The 24,062-nt window shown below is 43.5% G+C and overlaps 1 protein-coding gene across 2 annotated transcripts; it reads left to right on the top strand.

Annotated features, from left to right (window-relative positions):
* The first annotated feature begins 2,020 nt into the window (after positions 1 to 2,020).
* LOC118787086 (serine/threonine-protein kinase PAK 6) lies at positions 2,021 to 23,318 on the top strand. 2 transcript variants are annotated; one of them, XM_036542507.1, is made up of 9 exons: positions 2,021 to 2,060; positions 12,328 to 12,555; positions 16,410 to 17,051; positions 17,998 to 18,519; positions 18,603 to 18,736; positions 20,089 to 20,215; positions 20,644 to 20,769; positions 21,575 to 21,709; positions 22,608 to 23,318. In XM_036542507.1, the coding sequence occupies exons 2-9, from the start codon at positions 12,352 to 12,354 to the stop codon at positions 22,773 to 22,775; spliced, it is 2,058 nt and encodes a 685-aa protein (XP_036398400.1). In that variant the 5' UTR covers positions 2,021 to 2,060; positions 12,328 to 12,351; the 3' UTR covers positions 22,776 to 23,318. The 2 variants fall into 2 exon arrangements, with proteins under 2 accessions (XP_036398400.1, XP_036398399.1); XM_036542506.1 differs by lacking the exon at positions 2,021 to 2,060 and adding an exon at positions 2,068 to 2,393.
* The last annotated feature ends 744 nt before the right edge of the window (positions 23,319 to 24,062 follow it).

The raw sequence follows: 24,062 nt of genomic DNA, 5'->3' as shown, positions 1-24,062 counted from the left end.
AGTGTCATATATTCTACAGAGCAAACCAATCCTGCCACTTCCGAAAGGATTGGACGTGTATGTCCTGTTGCCGAGAGAGTGAAATTAACAAGTAATTAAGCACCAGCAAGCAAACTGCAAAACGCCCGTGGAGTGTTCCGAGCAACGCTTCAAGGCTGCAGGTCCCTGTGATGGTGTGATAGGCTCACGTGTCAGCACGCTGCGGAACGGAGCCCCAGTTCCCAGCCCGCCCACCAGAAAGACCGAGAGAATGTAGCACCGAATGCCGAGAGAGCAGCAGAGGGGAGGCGAAGGCTGTGCAAGACAATCAGTAACAAAAATACCACATGGCATAGCCAGGGGGAGGGGTCATATCCAACAGCTGTCATGTCTCAGTACGGAGCGATATTGCTAATTGAGATGCAAATTGGTCCAGGCAAGCCTTTAGCTCTGTTTATTTGTTTGTTAGGTAAGACAACGCAGTCTTGAGTGCTGCACAGCTTATGTGGGAGGCTTTAATCTAGAACACCCTTACATTTCGTTCCCTAAATCTCATTAGTCTCACTTCTGCCACCGCTGCAATTCCCATTTTATACCTCCTTAATGCCATCTCCACCATGGCTGATCCCAAACCCCTTTCTGCACTTGAACCTGAATCCATTGTGTGTAATGTATGCTGGTTAAGTACAGGGTGGTGACTTTATTCTAAAACCTTCAGACTTGTTGCAGCCTTCTTTGGAACCGTATTGGGGAATTGATTGCAAAGAACACACATCTAGTTCCTTTAAGCTCTTATTTCAGCCCTTGTGAGCATACATATTGATTTTTCAGCTTGTAAACACCCTGTTATGCCATCTTTTCTTATGTTTTATGTATATGTGCACTGCAGATACAACAGTTTCAAATTTCTGTGAATTTTATGTGCTGTCCAAATATTAATATTAGTGAAGTTGTCCTCATCAGACTGTTGAGCTGTTGCCATCTCCATGGTTGCAAATGAGTAGTTATGTGCTATTGATGTTGTTGAAAGTGTAAGTGCCACATGACCTGGGCAGAATCTGTTTTCCCAGCTGACGTTTTTCCTAACAAAGTCTCAAATGCTGACATTCATGTTAATAAGATTTCCACCTGTAATAATCCACTCATGTCAAAATTTCCAAAAAAATCAAAGGCATATTATAGCCTCCACAACATGTATGAAACTTTCACAAAAGATCCAACATGTGGTCAAATACATGCATGAGTTACAGCATTTAAATGGACTGGTGTTTGAAGCTACTGGGACTCAAACATATGAAAAGCTGCAATTTGGCATTATCCTGAGTAGCACCAGCAGTGCACCCCCTTTGACCACCTCATGGCATAGATAATGCAGAAGGTGACCAGATAGGGACCGCGCTGTACCTGCAATTACCCGTCTCATATCACCCAGTCACATGGGAGAGTGTCTGAAAGGGAGAGGGGGTGGAGCCTGGCCCGGGAGGTTGAATGGGATCCCAGGTGGTGTCCTGTGCTCTCCTTTACCTCCAGTCATTGGAAACCAGTCTTGGTAGACACACACACGTTGCTATCGTTTAGCCCTTTGCAAAAGCAGCCTACGGGAGGGAGGGTGGAGAGAGGGTGGAGAGAGAGAGAGAGAGAGAGAGAGAGAGAGTTGGGGGGGAGAGAAAGAGGGAGCGCTCCTTCTGGCCGCTGTCTCCTCTCCAGCAGGATGGCTACCTTCTCGGTGGCGTTACCATTTTTTAAAGGAGACCGCGGGAGCAGGTACCACCACACGGGCGAGGAGCTAGCCACAGCACTGGGGGATGAGTCATCGCCAACAAAGAGCCTTTGAGCTGGCAGCGTCTCTCTCTGCCTGGAGGGAGGAATGCATTAGGCTTTCCCAGGCAAGCGGCAGCCTGCAGTGTGCTGCTTGCTGCTGCTGCTCGAGAGCCAGTCCTCTCCACTCTCTGCATGTGTGTGTGTGCGAGTGCGCGCGCGCCTGCAAGTGTGTGTGTGTGTGTGTGCCCGCGCTCTCCCCCCCCCCCCCACTCTTAAGCCTCGTCCCGGAGGAGAGGATCTTCTCTTCACCGAACGGCAAGGTAAGGGGGCCTGCGTTTTTCATTAATTTATACTGCCAGAGTCCCTCTTCGTCTCTGGGAAGAGGGAGAAGGAGGGGGGAGGAGAGGAGGAGGTGAGAGAGAAAAAAGGAAGGGAGGCTGAGCTTGGCGAAGCGACGGCGGCGGAGGAGGAGAGAGCAGGAGCAGAATGCGGTGAGCCCAGGTGGTAATGAGGAGAATGAGGAGCGGCTGACAAGAAAGACTCGGTTCCGAAAAGGTTATGTCTCAGAGGGAGCCACGTCCCTGCCTTATCCCCCACTCCACCTCTCCGCTCCTCTCTTCACCTTTCCTGGGAGGCGTGTAATTCAGTGTCAGGTGAGAAAGTTGGGACGACTCGCTTTTGTGTGCTTTAATGATCCTTCTTCTATAATGTATAGTATGTTAGACTAGTTTACATTGCTTCAATGTGCTGAGAGGAGATGTAGTTGTTGCTGTTACTGGTTGATTATCATTTTCCCCATCTGTGTGCGGTGCAGCTGGGTTCTGTTCAGGTGAAGGGTACAGCCTTATCAGAGACGCACAAAACTGAATTGCGCCAGAGGGATCCAGCTGCTCTTGTTGGCTGCGGTGGTGCCGGTGGAGGTAATTGGACAGAGTTAGAGTGTGTAGGATTCTTAACTGAAAATGTGCACTTTTCTCCTCTGCTCTGCAGCCATGTACATCTTAGGTAGGTTGTTGCCATACTGATGACACTTTGAGCTGCTGCTCACTGATGGACAGAGAGGTGATGAAGAATATATCTGTGACATAACAGGGGCTTGAAGACCAGATTAGAGCCTTGAGGAGCAGAAAGTTCTGAGGGAAGATTTAATGGGGCCATGACTTTAGTGTGCTTAGTATGTTAATAATGAGGTTGTATTGCTGCGGTGTTCAATGCAAATAGTTAAAATGTGGTGTCTTAGCTGGGTAAGCTGGCAAGCTTCTCCTGTGACTTTGTTTTCACCTACAAATGCTATGGAATGCTGTATCTCCTTCTTGAATGTACATCTCTACTTAGCCTGAAAATGGAGAGCTTTATAACAATAATTTACTTCAGAGACTGTTTGGTTCTTGTCTCATTTTGGTTTCAACATGGTCAATTAGGAAAGTTTCTTAGTGTCACAGTATGAAAGACCTGGTGGCCAGTAATTGGTGACTGTTCATACACTTGCAAACAATCCACAAAAATGACATATTTCATGGACTGTAAATATTTAAATCATGAACTTTGCCCATAAATTTGGACACAAATAAATATGTATGTATTTATGCAAATTAGCTCTATGCATATGCATTACCAGACAAACCGTAGATAAAATATATTCACGACAATTGAATGTCCTTTTTCCTGAGTTATTTATATCCACATGATTGATAGCTTGCTCCGTGCATTTATGCTTGAAGCTGTCATGCATACATGCAAAATCGCTGAAGTAGAAACTTTTAGCCAGTTCCATCAAAAAAGTAAAAAAGGCATGTTGATTATTCTTTCCAACCTTCTTGGAGAAGAGACAACATTTTCAGGCAGTGGTTATAACTTGACACACATCACAAAAAAACTGCATTTCACTCTGTAAGTGGACATTCCACAGGGTGTTTGTTTGATGTGCGTCAACAAGGCATGAATGCTAACATTTTTAATTATTATTATATGCTGTTGCAGTATTTTAAAATGGTTTAAAATGTTTGTTTGTAATTTTAGCTGTGTTAAAAATGCTGATAATAATAAAAAAAAACTCTGACGTGTCTTAAATGTCAGGACATAATTGCAAGGTTGGCCACTGCTGAAATTCCAGAAATCAGTTTGCTGTCTGTTTCTGGAGAGGGCCTCTCAGAAGTGCCATGACCCTGTCTGACCCAGGCGAGTACTTCTACTGTTCCTGCAGGAAACAGAAGCGTGGTTAAGCCCAATGCATTAATGGACAGGTCTGAGCCATCAGATGTTTAATCCCTGTCTGATGGAGACATAGGTGGGCGTTTAGAACCGCTGCTGCTCCTTCTGAGGCCAACGCTCGCTTTGGGAGATGAACACAGCAGCAGAAACGGACTCTGCTTGCAATGCTGTGTTGGGGGACGTTAACTTTACGTTAATAGCAACTGTCTTCGAGCGGTAAATCAAATTGGCCAGCGAAAGAAAACAAGAACGGCTCCATATGGTTAAATGAACAGCATGACCTGATCAGCGTCAGTTAATCCCATTGCAGAAATTGTCTGCATTGAGCCACTTGTCATCTCTACCAGCTGGAGCCACAAACTGTCATTTGTCATTTGAGGCACAAACTGTTTTTTCAGTGTTGTAATACTAAAATTAATACACAAGCCACGCTGCTGTTTAAGTTTTCCCTTAATGCTTTTGGCATCCCTTAAAATAAGGAGCAAAAGAGTTTTTACTTCCCTGAAAAGCTGAAAGGTTAGCGTAGATGGGGGCAGTACAGATGGGGAGTGACACTCAGACCCATGGAGACTTTATGCCCCATTGCTTTAAGGTTTTGTCCTCATGCCATCAGAGGCACCTGGCTGTCCTCTGCAGCCTTTACACTGATTTTCTGTCACAGCAATGACAGATGACCAGGTCTTTCACAAATACATCTGCACTGTAACAGACAGGGCCCGGGGAGAGGGTGCGCACAGGTGTCGGGGAGAGGGACCTCCACACCGCAGCTGTGTGCAGCTGTGGCGCAACGTCAAGCACAAGGAACCTGCGTAAACAGCTCGTTCCACGTGAGGCGAAATCGTGAGGGTTCAACGCCCCCAAAATTAGGGCAGGGAGCCTGCATACCCTTGGTGAAAGGCAGGGCCACCTCTTGGGCAATGGAGGCGAGGAGTGTGCCGGCGCAAACAGACAGCGCCGGGGTGTACGGCTGGACCCTGTGTCCGAGGCTGAGGAATTCTTGTCACTTCGTTCGACCAAAAAAGTGAGCAGAGCGAGGCACAAGAAATGAATCACCCTCCTTCATAGTGAAATGCTGTACTGTAAGTCTCACAAGGGATGCACACTGCATCAATAAATTAAGCCCCTGAGAGCCCATTTGGCCTGTCTTACTTCTAGAGCCTGATGATACGTCTTTATCTACCCAGAGTAAAATTGTTTAAGGGACTGCTCCAAGCCAGGAGCATCTTTAATTAAACAGAGTGCAGGGAAGAAGGACTTCTTTACTGCCTGGTATATAAAATCAGCTTTCAGTAATATATAGAGGGAAGTGTTTTTTTGTGAGGGGGAAAGGAGAGGGCATCTATAAAAGAGGGGGGTAATCAGTAGATTCACATAGGGCTTTTGGCTTTGGTGAGTCACAATCACAGGAGCAAGGATAGCTCAGGACAGGTGGTGATTGAACGCAGGATGTCTTTACATGCCAATATCAACCTCTCTTGTGTACATTAGGGTTGTATTAACATGCCATAACATGCCCATTTTTATTCCCTCTGTTGACAGAACATAGTTGTCTGTTGGTTTTATTTTTATTGCAGTAAGTTCTTGAGGGCGATCCATATCCTCTCGCATTATGTGGGGTGGACAGTATTTGCGCAGCACTCTGAGATACAGTCTGGAGGGAAGGACACATTTATACTGTCAGACTCCATGTCCCCTTGCAGAGCCCATCTTATTCAGCAGGTACAGTAGGGCTGGCACATCTTGCTCGCTGATAGTGAGGGATCTGAAAACAATGTGTAAAAGGACATTGATTCTCCAGGTATTGAAAAGCAACCCAATTTGTGACAACACACAGCGAGATGGTAGCGCGCCGCACGAAAGCGCAGGGAGACGGGATCAGGGGAAGTTCGCAATGCTGACAGCTTGCTCGACTCGCCAGCCCGTTCTGCTTCCGACTGCAGCACCCCCAAACTGTCAGCCGTTAACAAAGGGAGAATGTGCAATCATGCACCGTAGCTGCACGAAGCTGTCAGCACCAATGCTGTTTTCTTTCGTGTTTATGTTGCCTTACCTTTGGGGGGTTTCATTCTGCCAGGCTAAAAGATAATGAAAAAAAGTTTAGCAAAAAAGATGTTTGTTCATCCCTGTTATGAATGTTCAATCCTCCCACAGCATTAAGTTGAAGGTTGTGTCAGTTTTTTTTTTTTTCCTCTTTCATTCAGTCTCTTATTGTGGTAACACCACTTGCCTCAGGAAGGCAGAAACTGACAGTTAAGGAATTGAAAAAGCTCCTTAAATACAACAAAGAAGGAATGGAAAGTGTCTGAAGTGAAATGTTCTTGACCTTACAATTAAATAGCCCCCTTTTGCTTTGAGGTTTGTCTTTTCAGAGACGAGGGGGCAACTGAAATGGGGGTGGGGAGTTACACTAAATGCTGTCCACTAGACCAGGATCTACGTGGTGAAAAAGAGACAAACTACTTATGTTACTTTGCCCATGGCAGTTGATACACAATGTCTGTCACAATAGGACGTTCCAGAAGAAATAATTACTGTATGAACCAGTTAGGTCAGTGTGACGTTGAGTCCTAAAGGAAAATGAACTTTTTACTGAATAGGCGTTGCTCAGCGTCACCCTTCTCTTTACTCTGCTCATTTCTAACTGAAGGAGTATGGACATCCCCTGCTGTTTCATGACACCAAAAGGCACACAGAGACAAATGCAGGCCCATGTTGTTGTTTTCATTTATATTAAAAAAAACCTGGTTTCTATTAAATCTGCTTTATGAGAGGCAGATTGATACAGTGCTTAGATATAGATCCCCAATCTCCTGTAATATTTCAGTTTATTCCGAATAATCCTTTGTGATTATTGATATAATCCTCAGTGAAAACCCATTTCCTATTTACGGAAAATGTCCCCAGTAGCTCAGTTGGAAAGTGAGGGGCTCAATGGGAACAATCTACTGTAGCCACCAAAAGGCTAGTGGTGGAGGGTGTCTCAGTTGGTATTTGTTTTATTTTATTTAAACTATGATACTGCTCATACATCTCAATTGTTTTGAAAACAAAAAATACTAACTAGTCTTAAAAAATAGTAACAGCATAAAACATGAATTTGTAGAATGTATTTAATACAAGAGTGGAGTTCAATCAAATTCAGAGAGTGGACTTGATGCAAGGTTAAATACATGTTTTGAAATGCAATGTGAATCTAATCCCTGCTGTGAAGGCAACATGAGCAAGGTTTAGTCCACCTCTTTGCTGTCAGAATGCTATTACTCATATCTGAATGAAAACAAAATGTTGGGTTGGTATGAGGACTTAATCTGCAAGAGTAAAATCTTTCAAAATAAGAAAGATCAGAGAAAAATGTTATCATTTCAGTCTATATAATTCATTTCCATTCTCCTTGTATCCGTCTGGATAGATCTGCCTCACACTGACAAAGGCTTGTTTGGACCAAAACATCTGTGTTTATCACACAAGCATATAAAATATGAAATGAGTGTCTTCCTCTCATCTCCCTTATGTATATATTGAAAGTATCGTGACCAAATACACTAAATTATTAAAATGTGCAATTTTGCTGGGATCATTCTTACATCAATGTAAATATGATACAGGAATTAGTCATACATCCCTCCTCTCAATTTAGAACAAATATTGTGTAAAGAAAAAATATAAGTTAAATAATTGAAGGACAGATAACACTGGCCCAGTCAGTGGGTGACCAATCAAGACCCTTCAATGTTCCATCAAGCAAGCAGTTAGTACGTCTACTCCTTTAACCTCAACCCATGTTAAAAGGATCTACGTTAGGACAAAGAACTCATACTGTGTTTTCTGCTCTTACCTGGATAACTGTCAAATCCCAGCTGTCATCTACCAATGCACACCCAGACTTCAAACTCAGGCTGTATCAATGTGAGAGGGAGGCGCGAAACAGAAAGAGGTACAAACAAGCCAACTCCCACCCTCTGCTTCGCAGACTCCTCCTGGTTCTGCTTGACTGAGACAGCTGCTAGATACCAGAGGGCTGGAAACCTTTACAATCCCCGCCAGAGACCGGGCAGGGGCAGGTAAGGCTGCACACAGACTCCAGGATGTGTTTCCTGTGGGCTTGCCCATCTCCGAGGATGGTGAGCAGGACGCAACTTGTAGAGGGATTGTTGAGCTGTGATGCACCACACTTTGACTCATCTGGGAATTATGGGCTGCCCTGGATTTTCTTCTAGGAAGCCATGGCCCAGAGAACATCCCTATTTAAAGTGAGAATCACCTTACCCGTCTAATATTATTTGGCGAATGTGGTAAAAAAAAAAAAAAGTGATTCTCAGAATCAGATTTCATGAGACTCAATGAGCTGCAGTTCAAGATGCACCAACATACTACGCCATACCTGAAAATAAAAAAGGACAACTACCCTGGAAAATATTTATTTCTGTTTATATTGCTCGATATATAAAAGAGTTTCCTGTCTGGCTGAAAAACACAATTACCTGCCGTGCTCAGCAAGATTTAAGCTTCTGTCCCTCGAACCTAAGCAATTCTTCTGAGGCATTTTGAGTGAAGATTCTGGTTATTTATGGTAGTGCTTTCAGGACAGAAAGGAGGAAGGAAACAACAGGAGAATCTTTTCAAAGTGACCTCTGATTGCCTTTACTCAGTTTAACTTTTGCTGAAGTTTTAGAGGGCCTTGACAACTTGAGTTTTGTTCTTTAACTTTAATTCAACTTTTCTATTGGATAACTCCAAGACCAGTGAGTGTGACATGGGGTCAGGTCCCTGTAGTTTATAAGTACGTGACCAGAAACGCATTACATGCAGTGCCAATGAAGATCAATGCTGACATTTTTTCTTATGGGCTAAAAAAGAAATCAATAAGTTATTGTTCCTGAGACACTCATGAGCTTAGTGGATTGCTGTGGGGGTGATGAGGGCAGATGCATGTGATTAGGGTCTCTAAATCAATATCACTGTCTACTTTTCAGTTTAATGCATGGGAAATGTTCCAGGTTGCTCTTGGGAGGTGTTCCCACACAAAAAAATAGTAAAACATTGAGAATATATTTTAGAGAATATATTTTTTTGCTGAACCAGTATGTTGTAAATTATGTAAATTATTGCAGTTTTGGTCTATTGTGATATATTTCTGTTTTTCATTAATATAATGGCCTTGGGCTGAACGACGTATTTGTTTGTATATTTCAACATCAGTATATATCTAATCTCCATATTAGCTACCTGTATGTTACCTAGAGAAACAACATTTGTCGACGACAACAACATTTCTGCATGAGAAAATGTTCATGAATGAAGGCATGTTTTATGCTTAAAAACAGCATGGTTAACAACAGCTAGTGGCTTCAGATGAGATGTGCATGAAAAAGGCAAAGCATGTATAGCAAGAGCAATGTTTGTCTATGTCTATGGTTTAAAGAGTCAGCCAAATGAAGTATGGGGCCAGTGTCAACCAAAATCTCAAAATTTAAACAGGATTCCCTGAGATTGGATGTTGATCTTTAATTTGAATCTGAAATAGTATTCAAAGACAAAACAGGTGCCAAGGGCTGTGTGCCAGCTTTACACCTGCCTGTAACAAAATGCAGGAGATGTCCTGTTTGTGACAATGCCTGTCAGCCTTCTGGCACATCAGCCTGGCTCCTGCAGCAGTTTGCACTTCATTCTTGGGTAAATATTGATTTGGTTTTCTGTACAGGGAAGGAGAGCTGCATGAGTCACCCCTCCACACTAGCATGCACATGTATACCTGTCCACAACGGGAGAGCCTCTCATTTTGAGCCACACCATGCGGCAGATCGTAGGTTGAGAGGATGGACGGGATCTGAACCTAACAAAGCGTAAGGCATAGAAATTAAGAGTGCACAATGTTATGAACAATATGATTTTTTGAAGGATATACTTGCCTCCATTGAAAACTGTGTGGTGTTGAACTTTATCACGTCATTCAAGGCAAGTGCTCACATGCTGTCTGTGATAGTATCATGTAATTTGTTTACTGTGGATATTCACGCTGTAAACCATGTCTTCTTTAGTGGAAAAATTTTCCAGCATACCTTTACAGGAAAGAGGCATGTTCTTGCTAAAACCAAGATGAATTCATGTCACTGTTTTATATTTGCACGGTGTTTAATGAGTTGGTAGACTAAGCTTTGCCATGAGGGGATGTTTGGGGTCTGAGAGGCAAACAGTATGCAAGTCACTGGCATGGTCATTACAGTTTCCATAACTGTATTCACCTGCGGTTGTACTTTTTAGTTCCTTTGAACCACATGGCTCATAAACTCCCTGTACACACAACTTCCCTTCCCTACATTTTTTCTACCTCAGATCAAATAAAGAGGTGAAGTAAAAAGCTTTCTTATGTTCCAAAAAAACAAGGCTCCTGTCTTGTCTTGCTTGACCCGAGCCAGGATTTCTGTTCTCTGGCATTTCAGATGTATCCCACCCCCTTTCCTCATGCCATAGTGTCCCTGTCAGATGCAATTAAACGTCTTTCCAGCTCCGCATTATGTACATAGGGAGAGCAGAGTATGATATGGTTATGCAACACTTAGTATATTAGCCATGTGATTAAATTATCCTTGGAGGGGACCCATAGTGCCTCATTTACCTCCCCCTCCCCTTCTGAAAATGAATCAGATTTTGCTTGAGCATGACTATAGGCAGCTCTCCTCTCCATCCTGGTGATTCAGTGAAGATAGGGATGTTGCCGTATTTAGTCTCCGCCAGCGCGCATTGAAAGGTCATTATTGCTTAATATGTGGTGTCTATAGGCCTTGCAGTGACTGGCAGGCTGATCGTCCGAGGGCACGAGAATAAGTAGGGTCAAGCATTAACAAATTCTACAAATCAGTTTAGGTGACCCTGTAAAGTCCCTTTTCAAGGGATTATATAAAATATATCACATTATCTGCTTACAGCACCTTGCGAGATTCATCTTATATAATAGCTTCATTGCTATCACATATAATCTTGCTGCAAAAAGAGAAGATGAACCTATTTGGTTACATAAAGAATTTCAAGACAAACCTTAGGCTCTTTGGGGAAATCATGCCATCTTTGCTAGTATATAGCATAAAAGGGTCATCTGGATCAATATTTATTTATACAGTCTGAACCTTCATGAGTCATTAGGAGAATATAGTTGGAGGAATGTGCTGACAAACACAACAGTGGGAAAATTTTTTCATTTTTCAAAGTTTTTCATGTGGTGACCGATTCCATGCATATGTTATACACACTTTTACATATCATACAAGCTTTGAGTGAACTGGATCGGACGAACACAGGTAAATTCTCCACGGGCATGCACCAACATGCTGTTAAACAGTTCATTTAACAAGATAAAGCATAAAGACACACCTGCCTCACCTTTTCTAATGCAAGAATAACACAATGAATTGTTATCCTCATCAGAGAATTAGAATGAACTAAGAATTACCTTTGTAATGAATGGGTGTAAAAATGAATGGTTTACATTAGGCCAGTGTCCCTAAAGTGCTTTCAACCTTTGTCTGTTTATCTAATTGCATAAGAAAAGATTTTTTTCTTAACCTGGATGGTTCAAATTTATTGACTTGTTTATTTCTTTGGAAGTCAGGGGAGAGCATTCTCCTTCATTAACATACATTAAGGGTCATGGTGGGTAGCCTCTTTGTCATTCTTCCTCCTGCTAATGCAGCAAAAAACCCCAGGCCATGACTGGAGGCTTGCTGTGTGCTCAACTGTAAAAGGGCACAGAGAATGAATGTGCCTTAATTGACCAGATAGCCTTTATTTCACATGGGCATTCAAACCCATCCCCCTTTCACCCAAAGCAGAATTCATCAGAAACTGAAAGGCAAGAGACAGACAACAGGCTAGGGTAGAGACTACATTATTAACATAAAAGGAGTCTTTTTACCGAAGGCATTAACTTTGAAAAATAGGATTGAACCGCTAATCAAGAAAAATACTCACTGAATGATGGAACACAAGGCTCACCATTTACACGGACTGAGGTTTTGTTTTAAAAAGAGACAGCTGTGACTGACATCATTCTTCTCCTAGGCCTACAGGTTTCGACTTGAGAATTGTATTTGATGACAGAGTGCAGTCTGACATGCTGCAAGAAGGTGCAATCGTATGACATCAGGCTCACCTGGACAGATTGTCTTGCTGAATCTGGTTTTCTGAAGAGTGCGATTCTGTTCTCTTGCAACGCGCTAACAAGGAAGCTCCAGCTTGTGTTCAGATGAACAGGAGACGAGTCGCAGCATCTCAGCCTCTTCATTTCAATGAGATCATTGAGCATTGCCCTTCACATTATTGCTTGACTGGGGGGAGTGAGCGTTTCCTGTCTTAACACGAGGTCCTCTGTGCCCCGAGCAGGTTTGTGCTCTGTGAGACCTGACGATGTTCCGCAAGAAGAAGAAGAAGAGGCCTGAGATCTCAGCACCAAAGAACTTCGAGCATCGCGTGCACACCTCGTTCGACCAAAAGCGGGGCTGCTACGTGGGCCTCCCGCCCCAATGGCAGAGCCTAATCGAGACCCTCCGCAGGCCCAAACCAGTGGTGGACCCCTCCAGGATTACTCCCGTAGACCTCAAGCCAAAAAAGGTAAGCAGTTATTATGGAGCCCTGTGGTAGATATGATAGGCTGATGTGCTTAGATGCTACTGCTTCATTTCCACTAAAATATGCCTATTTATGCTTAAAGGTAGCCATGCTAAAATACCATTTCAAATTACAGCCAATTGTGGGTGAGGGGTGGTTGTAAGCTGGCCCCCCCATGTACAGTTGGCGACCTAGTACTCCATATGGCCAGGGCAGGGTTATGCTATGTTTGGCAGAAGCAGACATCTACAACCTCCAGACATTTTACAGTAAATGTTAAAGATATCCAGCAAAATGGGGTACGATCATTTTTTTAATTCACACCAGGCTTTTATGTTTTATGCAGTTACGAGCCAGCTAAATAACAAAACAAGGGAAAACACATGAGCTGATTTGCTAACATTACATTCTTACGGGGATGCAGGAGAATTCAGGAGTGTTTCACAATCTGCCAAACTGTGTTCATCCTATTATGGTAGCTGCCACTACATGACCAAGTGCCTTTTTTAAATTTTTCTAGTTTCTAGTTAAATTTTTCTGGTTTCCAGTTGTCTCACGTCTCATCCATGTGAGAGAGGTGGAGTGGAAAAGGATTAGACATATGACTTCAGGAGCTAACTGCACCTCAGGGTAATATAGGGAAACATTATTTTTTTAGATTATCTTGTGTCCACTGGGGCTGTCCACCCACAGGTTATGGTGCAGAATGGAAAAGACCCATATGGGCTGAAAGTCAAGACAGTGGGCTGTAATATAATGACTTGCAACACACAAACAGACAGCTGTTAAAAAAACAAGTGCACTATACTTACCAAAGTCCTCTTGAGCTGTAACACTCATTTCCTTCAGTTTCCATTCCCAGATAACAGTGCTGAGAACAACTTAATCTCATCTACTTTTTCCCCACAGTATTGCTTTCTATCTATCCTAGGGCTGGACTAATGACCCTGCTGTGTACATTCACTGTACATTGTAAATCCCAGAAGGAATGTAAGATTTATTACTCCATGCAGGCAATTAATAATAATCCATGGTGCCTTCCTCTGGTTGTCAGGATCCAGGAGAAAAATTGCAGGTACAGCAGTGGATCAGCACTGTAAATGCCAGTGGGCAATAAAGACTGCAAATCTCAGGATATCCTTGTATCGCAGAAATACACATTGTGTTCTGTTGGAAACCCTATCAATTGCCACAGTAGACAGTTTCAAGCTTCACATTCTGGAATAACCTTGTCAGCGTTTTACCTGGAGTCAGTGCTGCAGTTTAAATATGATCGTTCAGGATTGGCAGTTCAAAACAGAACAACTGTTATGTGCAATGTAAGGTGTACAATTGCACAAGTGAAAGTTGGTATGCTGAACTTATTGTTCCGCATACAATGACAAATGGATGGATGAACCTGAATGGCAAGATGGATATGGATAGACAATGAACTTGAGTTATAATGAGCTTTTTTTCTCAAGCTTTAAGGAGCTCTTGATATAATATAAATAGCAGAGGCTTCATGAAGATATTGCATGGCAGCCATTTGTAGAATATACAGTTTAAGTGGTGAAATGATATACACCTGTGCTGATGTTGTTATGGCAGACAGTAGAATCTCTGACAGGAGATTATAATTTAAACATGGCTGCTCCCTTCCCAGCAGCTATTCCATTCCCAATCATGTCCTTGAGCACCTCTCATACCCTTAATGCTTTTTCTCTGTTTTCATTGTTTAGTGAAAGCACAGGTTGTGGAGTTTAACCTCTACCGATGTACTTATAACCATGGTAACATTACAGAGTGTACGTCAATTGCAAGAAAGCTGCAAATATTTTTATAGGATAAAAAAGCCTGGCTTCCAACTGCCAGTGAGCATTTTCATAAGACAATATTTGCACTTTAAAAACTGTGATAATGTCATGTTTTCACTTTATTTTATTCAAGGGCAGTTATATCGGCATTAATTGGAATTTTCTTTTTTGACAAATTGCTCATTAAATGGAATAAATACTGTAGTGTGAGTCAAACAGGGTGCATCGAGTGACAGCTGAACTGTCGGTTTTATTTAAAATTGAACACAACAATCCTATCTGTAAGGTATTTCTATTCAGAATCTTACTACTTTGTCACAGAGAAAAGGAGCCTGCCAACTGATTTGCTGGGGCCAATAAGGATGACTAACACAGGGTGCAGCTGTTTATACAAGATAGGTTATGGCACAAAGACCATGGTAACAAGACAAATAAGTCAAAGTGGCACTGAGAAACAAAATGAAGCCGGCGTGTTTGGCTAATTAGGAGAGATGTCATGTGATGTGTGTGTGTGTGTGTGTGTGTGTGTTTGTGTGTATATATATTATTGAAACACTTTTATATATATAGCTAGGATAACTACCAACTACCGTAAATGGACCATCATTTGAAATTTACAAAGGCAACAAAAATAAACAACAATGCCCCCAATTGGTTAGCTGGAAACACTTACCTGCCTGAACACTCTCCTGAGTCGAAATGGCTCTGCGAGGAGGCCGCAATATGTGTAATAAATGGTTATGAAGCTTATGGGAGTGAACTTCTAAGATGGACAGGGTTTCAAGTATGAATACATTCAGTGCCTGCAAGCAATTTCAAGATAACAAAGAGTAAATAGGTTAAAATGCATAGATTTTCCTGCCAATGCATATTTTCTTTATAATGCAGGGCCAGTCAATCACATATAGAACAGCTTTCTTTTTGATGACATTATTGTTTGACAAGCGAACAAAGCAAATGTTTACTTCGGACACTGATGAAATATAAATGGTAGAACATTTAAACAACTGGTATCTCCATTTAGTTTTTCTAACGCTGCTGAATGAACTTTGCTCTTGGGCATACTTGTGGCTCTGTGTGGTTAATGCGCCCAACAGCTGATCCAGGATCAGACTTCCCATCCATAGCACAGCGACCATGTGTAACAATTGGAAACTGATTCAAGGTCAGTACCTTGCTGCAGAATCCATCTACACAGTTGTAATAGTAGTGGTGTGCACAAGGACAAAGGCTCAGCACTGCATCAGATGGGAGACTGTGCAGATGGAATCTATTTATTTATTGTGGCAATGACAGTGACATTTGCTTGCTGTCTAGGGTCTCTTTGTCTCTCTGTGTGAATACATTGATGTCTCTGTGTGTGTAGACTAATGCAATGTGGTATATGTAACTAAGTCCCATACTGTGAAGTATTGAAGGGTTTGCTGAGCTGAGACTCTGATAAATGTAAGCAACTGAGTATTTTTCATATATTTCATTGTTTTAAACAATGTAATGTTTTATCTGAAAAGAGGTTGTATGACCACATTCAGCACAATTTATTGTTTTTATTAATGTTTGCAATAGGAGCTGCAAAACACCTATGATTATGCACTGGAAACAGTGAAGGAGCTTTCTGAAACCTAGGATGTTACATAAAAAACACTTATGTAGTCTAATCATAATCTATTTTTGTACCATGATAAAAAAAATATAGCAACTATTCATTATGATCACACATTGTCCACTTGTGAGACCATTTATATTCCCTTGGTTCATTTAAAAAGACTGTAGGTCTAGAGAAAATGAACCCCCTGTCAGCATGTGAATGCCAGCAAGTAGCACTCTTCTCAGAAGGGGAGCCATTTATGTGTAGATTTATCAAGGCCTGCCAGTGCTTTATTTTTAGGCTCTGCTGAACAGAACATCATGGAAAAAAACACGTTACTCTACAAGGAAAATGAAGCAGCATTTGACAATTCTCTGACATTGATGATTTTAAAATGCATGCCTGAATGCTGCATTTTGTGCTACTGCTGATAATGAACAGGATGTAGTCTCTCACGGTTCTTTTCCTCTCAGACCATCGTCCGCGGAAGCTTCATCGGGCATGGGGACTACATTTCGGCGGTGATCTCTGACATGAACCGTCTCTCAGTGACGAGCTCCAACTCCCTGAGGAAGAGCAGCCCATCAGCACGGAAGAGGGCCCAGTCCCTGGGCCGCCTGGGGGAGGTGAAGGAGGGCGAGACGTACCAGTACGAGGACCTGGGACAGGTGGACCACAGCGGGGGCGAGCTGAGCTGGCGGGACAGGGTCCGGAACGTGCGCAGCGAGAGTGGCAGCCCTCACTTGGGCACCAAGAAGGGCGTCGGCCTCCAGCCTAACGGAGTACTGCCGCGTGCCAAGTCGACCTATGAAGTCAGCGTCAGCTCCCTGGACAAGTGCGCCTCGCCTGGTGACGGGGCGACGCCCAGCCCGGGGCCATACGTGCACAGCGAGGTGAGCAGCCCCACAGAGAGGCTGGTGGTGAGACGCGAAAAGGCCCCCAGGATTGCCCCGCCCGGCCAGAGGCCCGTGTCCTGCTTCTACACTCCCACTGTACCCGCCCAGCAGCCTCACGCCGACGCGGGAGGCCTCACGCCAGAGCTCCGTCCGCATGATCGACTCCAGATCCATCCTCAGAACAGCCCAGGAAGGCCTTTCTCCTCCTACGACCTCAAGGTGACACCCTCTCCTTTAATCTATCGTCCCTCTGTCTGTTTCAGCTGTTGGTGACTGACTCACAGATCTAGTGAAAGAGCTAAATGTAGCATTGGCAGGAATGGCATTGAACTGCTGCCTAGTGTGGGCCTGCTGTTATACCTACCATCAAAAAGCCAGCTGTATAAATGGGGTATAGAATGTGTAATAGGCTGCATAAAATGGCTAGAAACAAGAGCAGCAGTGTAAAACACAGGTAGTAGTGTAGGAGGAGGAGCAGGGCTGGTGCAATTTTCTATTGGGGCGCTGATGCTGCACCCTTGGACAAGGTACTTAACCCTGATTTGCCTCCGTAAATATCCAGCTGTATGAATGGACAGCATGTAAAAACTGTAACCTATGTAAGTTGCTCTGGATACAAGCATCCGCTAAGTGACAATAATGTAATGTAATAAAGATAAAGGTTCCTGAGATAAAGGTGAAAGGTAAGCACATAAATAGGTCAATGCAAAACAGTGCTGGATAATAAAGTCAAAACAAGAGACGCTCTACATACTTCTCAATGTATGGGACAGTATGGGAGAAGTCTAAAGTGTAAAGTTCTTCCCCTTTCAAATTTTGAGTGCTTCCAAAAAGCACTCCTGCATTTCTGTGGTAGATTGCATTTTAAATGCTGATGGTTTTGCAAGGCGATAAAGTATGATTTGTAAGTTATTGCTTTTACGGTGCCAGTAAATATTGAGATGCTATATTCTGGCAGTCACTGAAGGATACATCTGTACAGAATTAAACAGAGGCACTTACAGAAGACATGCAGAAAAACTAGATTGGACTCTCTGTGGTAGTATCTGAACTTGGAGATTGATTCAGTGCAGGTGAATTAAAAAGCCAGCATGCAGATAAAGTTTCTGTATATAACCAGGATATCAGAGCTGGAAAAAATGATCTCCCTGATTTCATGTTACAGGCTGAGTCTGTTCTGAGGCACCATCATGGCTTCCTGCCCAATGGTACAAGCAGTCCACTTGTGGGTGGTACTAGAACTCATAAGTCTGTGCGGCCCTCATCCAGCTACACCATCGGGCTGTCTCCTAACATCAGCTTGCGGCAGAACGGGCCTGACTCATTTCTGAGTCCCAAGCCCAGCCTCCCCAGACAGGACAGCCCGTCACAGCCTCGCCCCTCCCCCACGGGCTCCCTCGCCACCAGCCCCCCCGGCACCTGCTCGCCCTCCTTCAGACCCCCCCAGCACCCCTCCCCCAGACCCCCGCCCGACCCCCCGAAGGTGACCCACGAGCAGTTCAAAGCCGCCCTGCAGATGGTAGTGGACAAGGGAGACCCCCGCTCCTACCTGGAGAACTTTGTGAAAATCGGGGAGGGCTCAACAGGGGTGGTGTGCATCGCCCGGGAGAAGCACAGCGGCCGGCAGGTGGCAGTGAAGATGATGGACCTCCGGAGACAGCAGCGCCGGGAGCTACTCTTCAACGAGGTGAGACGCCATTTCAGCACTTCCCTTTGGGTCATGGAGTAAAACACAGTAAAACTCACCATATCCACGGTGTTTTCTTACAGGTCGTCATAATGAGGGACTACCAACACAGGAATGTAGTGGAGATGTATAAGAGTGCGCTTGTGGAGGAGGAACTCTGGGTAATAATGGAGTACCTCCAGGGTGGCGCTCTGACCAACATTGTGTCTGAAACCAGGTATGAAATCTTGTGAAAACTGCACCATCATGAAAAACACTGAAATAAGACAGAAATAGGTACACGGTCTGGAGAGCTTATAACCTGTAGAATGTTTAACTGCAACTGGTCTCCAGGTGTTCAGTCTTGTTATTACATGATCATTTTTCTATTCTTTAGAAATATCCTAGGGTTACCTCACTATCAGAAAATTCGAGGGCAAGAGGGGAGAAAAATGTGACAAAACACATTTTCTGCCATGACATTTTGCAGTACCTCATGCACACCACCAGAGGGTAGTGTGATGTTGACCCATAGATTGAAGTGGACCTACTGATACACTCTACACTCTACATTGTAAAGAGAAGCGAGAAAAACATACAGGGCATTACAGAAAATGTCATTTCTCATATTTGTCATATTTTCTCCCATTATACATATAACAGCATTATACTGCCTAAAAATGCTGTCATTTAAAATGCAATACAATGTAATACAAATTAAAATGTACTAGGAATCTTTGTGTATTCAAATTAGACTAATATATCTGTCCTGTCATACAGCCCAATACACATAAGAATCTGTTTTGGTATCAGATGAAACAGCAAAAGTGCAAGTTCAGAAACGAGTTCAGAAACGACCTAGTCAATACATATTAAGTCGACTCTTCAATATATCTTATAACTTCTAAAGTGAAAATTAGATCTGTCATGAGACAAAGGAGACAAGTGTTGACCCTGATGTCAAGTATCAAGAGGCCTTGGATCTGAATGAATTAGTTTGAGGATGGTGGAGGACAGCTGACATATCAAAATGGGGCAGACACAGTTGCTGCCAGCTGTCATGTACAATATTTGTCACCTGCTTTCGATTGTTATTATGAATATACAAGCTGTGGTACAAGTTAGATACTTACCATTGTGCTTCCCATCCATTCTCCAGCTCAAAGAATGTCAATACTGTCACAAGAGGGGATTAAAGAAATTAAACACCTTAATATTACGCACAGAAGACCCAAACATTACATCTAGGTGTGTTTCTGTTATTTCTCTTGATGCAGAACGCTGAACATTGCCACAGTCAATTGAAAATAGATCTGGCACAACCCTGCAATCTCACTGTAGTGCAGGAAACAAAAAAATAGCTCTCCAGGTTGCTCAGCAACACCACGCTTATGAATAGTTCCCAAGCATCATGGGAAATGGCATTCTTTTATAGGCTTTTATAGCCTCAGAAGCATTAGTGTCGGTGTGAACCGTGCTCAGTGGCCTGGTGGAATGTTGAACATTGTTCAGTGTTGTCAGTGTAAGCACAACTGGGCCTCGCAGCAGCCTCTGTCAGTGAGGCTGAGAGTGTTGACCTTTCTTCCCCAGGTTAAATGAGGAGCAGATAGCCACAGTTTGTGAGGCTGTGCTGCAGGCTCTGGCGTACCTGCACTCACAAGGCGTCATCCACAGGGACATCAAGAGCGACTCCATCCTCCTCACCCTGGACGGAAGGGTAAACCCACTCCACAACCTCCCAGCATCCACCTGCGCTCCTCACAGACAAACACTTGACTCTCCATTGCTTGAAGGGGGGTTATGGTCAGCATACAAATGACCAGCATACACATCCTGAAATATAAATATTTCCACCCCTATTGTGAGCCCTTTAATATGCAGGTAATGACTCTTTGGTATGAAAAAGTATGAATGCTGAGATAGGCTTTTCGTTTCGGGATGATCTTTTGAGTTAATTTCTAACTCATAAAAATTGATCACTTGAGATCCAACTGTCTGAATCCCTACCATCAGATAACCTGGAGAGTGGTATGGATGAAAAGCTCCTTGGATGGGATAAACAACAATGTTCCCTTGGAACACATACATAAGAGAGTCATTTGAAATAGGATTGATAGCACTGATCACCTGTTCTGTTCTTTCCAGATCAAGCTGTCAGACTTTGGGTTCTGTGCTCAGATCAGTAAGGACATCCCCAAGAGGAAGTCTTTAGTGGGGACACCGTATTGGATGGCCCCGGAAGTCATCTCAAAAACGCCCTACAGCACTGAGGTAGGCAACACTTGGTTCAGTCATTACCCTTTATCTGACCTGTTTGAGGTTTTGTATACATCACGTTAAAACTCCCCATTTGATACTGAAGTGCAGTTGGACAAAGCAAGCTGTTAAAGTTGCTTTTATATATGTGGGTCTCTCACAACCATATATACTCCCCACAGCCATCTCTTACGCCAGCTGTCTCTGAATGTGTGCCTTTAAACCAGTTAAGAGTCACAGTGTTTACTCCTTAAGGGACAGGTATGCCTGGAATGTCCACAGGACTCTGGCTGATAACCTGGCAGGCTTTCTTCTCCACATTATTCCTTTTAAATAAAACTCCAGGAGAAAATGAAAATGTGATGTGACATGTTTCGAGTGCTTACATGCCCAATCGAACATCATGAGCTTTCAACATTGTGACTCTCCTCCCACATCTACTCCAAGCTGGCTTTACCACCACATGAGGTTGAGTGAAGAAAAACAAACAGCCTGCTGTCTCTTCTCTACTGGCCACTTAAAGACTCCAAGAATGAAATACAGAAACTCATTTTGAACATAACAATGGACACTTTGTGCACGTTGATAATTTCATTGTTCAAGTTGAGTGAAAAGATAGATAACCAAAATGAGAAGACGACAGAAAGAGCAAGCCTTGTTTTCTGCTCAGCGTCAAATCAACGAAACTATCACCACGTGCAAGGCAGGCACTGATATGCTCACGCGAAGTGGCAGGTTCATTTGCTCAGAAATATTCTATTTCTCCATCTACCACAGTGTATAGAGTGTGTAGAGTTCTGCATTCTGCATGTTTTGGCAGGTGGATATATGGTCTCTGGGCATTATGGTGGTGGAGATGGTGGATGGAGAGCCGCCCTACTTCAGTGAGGCCCCGGTGGCAGCCATGAAGAGACTGCGAGATGAGCCAGCGCCTACAGTCCGGAACACACACAAGGTGAAATATACATGCGCATACGCATAGGCACCAATCATTGAATTAAACAGTTAGCTGTTAACAATTAAATGTTAGGCCGCTGAAGAGACAGCCATTGCTGGGTTTTGGTAGGCAGTGGGTCAGAACAGGCAGGTAAGGCACTACAGCATAGTATGTCATGGGGCAGAGTGACATTTTGTGGCCTCAGCGAGGTTAAATTGAGTCAGCATACAAAAGACTTGACAAAATCCAAAAAGATAGGACCAATGGCAATAAAAGCCATTCCAGAATATCACACCCCTACTGAAAATACAGGGCAGGCCCACTAACTATGGGTGACAGCAAGGATAGCTCCAAGCACCAAAATCTTCTATTGGCACTACCCTCTACCTCATTACCCAGCTGGAATATTAGTGCACACTGAAATGGTAAGTTTTTAATGTAACCTTAAAGATTGAAACAGTGGCTGATTCCCATAAAAATCTGGTAGGCTGTTGAGTTGTAGAGGAGCTCTGTGCGAGAGGGCCTTACCATCAAATTTAATTTTTATATTCCAGCAGCAACAATGAAGCCAACCTCTTGTGAAAAAAGCAATTTAGGGAGGCTCTAAGTGATTAGGAGATCACACAGTATGACAGGTGTAAGCCTCTTTGAAGCCATGTAGGTTAGAACAGTTCACTGGTAACAAGCAGAGTGATGCTAAAACTGATGTAAAACTGATGTGTTCAAATAATTTTGTTCCGGTCAGGGTCCCAGCAGCAACAGTCTTACAAGTGTGTGCAATGCATACAAGCTGTACACATGCAAACACATCTGCCTCCCCAATCCTGCTGGTTATATGGACCTCTGTCTTTCCACCGGTTGAGTCAGACTGTGATCAGGGTTTTTTTTTCTCTGTTTGGTCATTTTCGTTGGGCAGATCTCCCCCATGCTGAAGGACTTCCTGGACCGCATGTTGACTCGGGACCCTCTGGAGCGGGCCAGCGCCACCGACCTGCTGGAGCACCCCTTCCTCCTGCAGAGCGGGTCGCCGCAGTGCCTGGTGCCGCTGGTGGAGCAGTACCGCAAGCGGATGTCCCGGTGCTGATCTGGGGGGCCCAGTCCCCCCCCTCCTTTCTGTCCGCCCTGCCTGGGCCCTGAAATTCAACCCGATGAGGGTGCCGGGCACGCACATCCCAGTGCTCACCTGGACAGCCCAGTGGCCACCGCGTCCCATGATGCTTGAATGGGGGGCACTAGTTTCTGAAGAGTGGCAGGTCTGGAGGAAACTGAGTGGATCGTTAAAGCAAAGCACTTTAATCGATGGGTGGACACTTGCGGGTGCAGTGCAATGACTGCTCGTAAGCAACGGTAGTTCCTTTAATTAAATTCAACATGGGTGGAGAGCACCTGTCATCGATATCCTGTCTCCATGTAATGTGATTCCTCATTAATCAACATGAACTCAATGTCACTACAAATAAGAGGTAGCGATCGAAGAATCGCAGGCAGAGTGCTCAAAGGACACAATACAGAAAAAGTGTGTTGTCCATGACTGATTGTCCTTATTAGGACAGGGATACATGTTGTCTGCGATCCAGTTGGGTTGAGCAGCGTCTCGTGGCCCACAGGAAGAATGATGTGTGATAATTTTGCAGTCATCGCCTGACTGAACACTGGCCAGGCTTATGTTGACTTGGTGCAGTGACACCTCATTAGCAGACTGTTACCATGACCAAATGGTGGCACATCTGTGCCTAGTTTCAGTGCTTACAAAGTTTTAGAACTCCAAGATGTAGTGGATTACTAGGTTGATGTACTTAATTGATTTTCATGCAAATGATGAGGGATGTCACTTTTTTAATAAGCCAATGGAAACTAAAGGGTTAATGTTTATTTTCATATTTATTTTGCTGACTTGTACAGAAATGAATCCACCTGCACTCTTTCTGAAGGGTGTTGATAAATGTTTGTAAGATGTGACATTGTCAAAATGTGACCTACTGTATGAGCCTCAAAAGTTTATGTTAAACCTCACTTCAGCTTTAAGTGAGAGGCAAATTATGCACATATAGAGAAATTAGAAGCTGGAAATTGCAGGATCATTATAGTTTTATTGTAAAATAAATATCACAGACCTCCTTCTAATGCATTTTAATGTGCGTTTATGCTTGGGATGCAACTGTTATTGCTAGTTCCCCAACACCCCCTTGCCTGGACTATGACCCTTATTTGAATCTTCTTTAAGGATGAGTGTATCCCTACTGAAAATATGTATGACTGCATTTTATTTTAGCATTTATTTGCGTTTGCATAGGTAAAGCACACAGGCTTAGCATGTGATGCTAAAGGACCTCCACCAGCTGAGTATACTATGTACACTGTCTTTGTATTC

The sequence above is a fragment of the Megalops cyprinoides genome, chromosome 12 (assembly GCF_013368585.1).
Source record: "Megalops cyprinoides isolate fMegCyp1 chromosome 12, fMegCyp1.pri, whole genome shotgun sequence".
NCBI lineage: Eukaryota > Metazoa > Chordata > Actinopteri > Elopiformes > Megalopidae > Megalops > Megalops cyprinoides.
Note: the sequence above shows the minus strand (reverse complement) of the source record. Positions and strands in the feature narration are given on the sequence as shown.

Bases quoted from the DNA above. Each gene is read 5' to 3' on its own strand.
- LOC118787086 (XM_036542507.1), top strand. From the start codon at position 12,352: ATGTTCCGCAAGAAGAAGAAGAAGAGGCCTGAGATCTCAGCACCAAAG. The intron at 18,520-18,602 runs GTGAGACGCCAT...GTTTTCTTACAG, and splicing joins GGGAGCTACTCTTCAACGAG to GTCGTCATAATGAGGGACTA. The intron at 20,216-20,643 runs GTAAACCCACTC...TGTTCTTTCCAG, and splicing joins TCCTCACCCTGGACGGAAGG to ATCAAGCTGTCAGACTTTGG.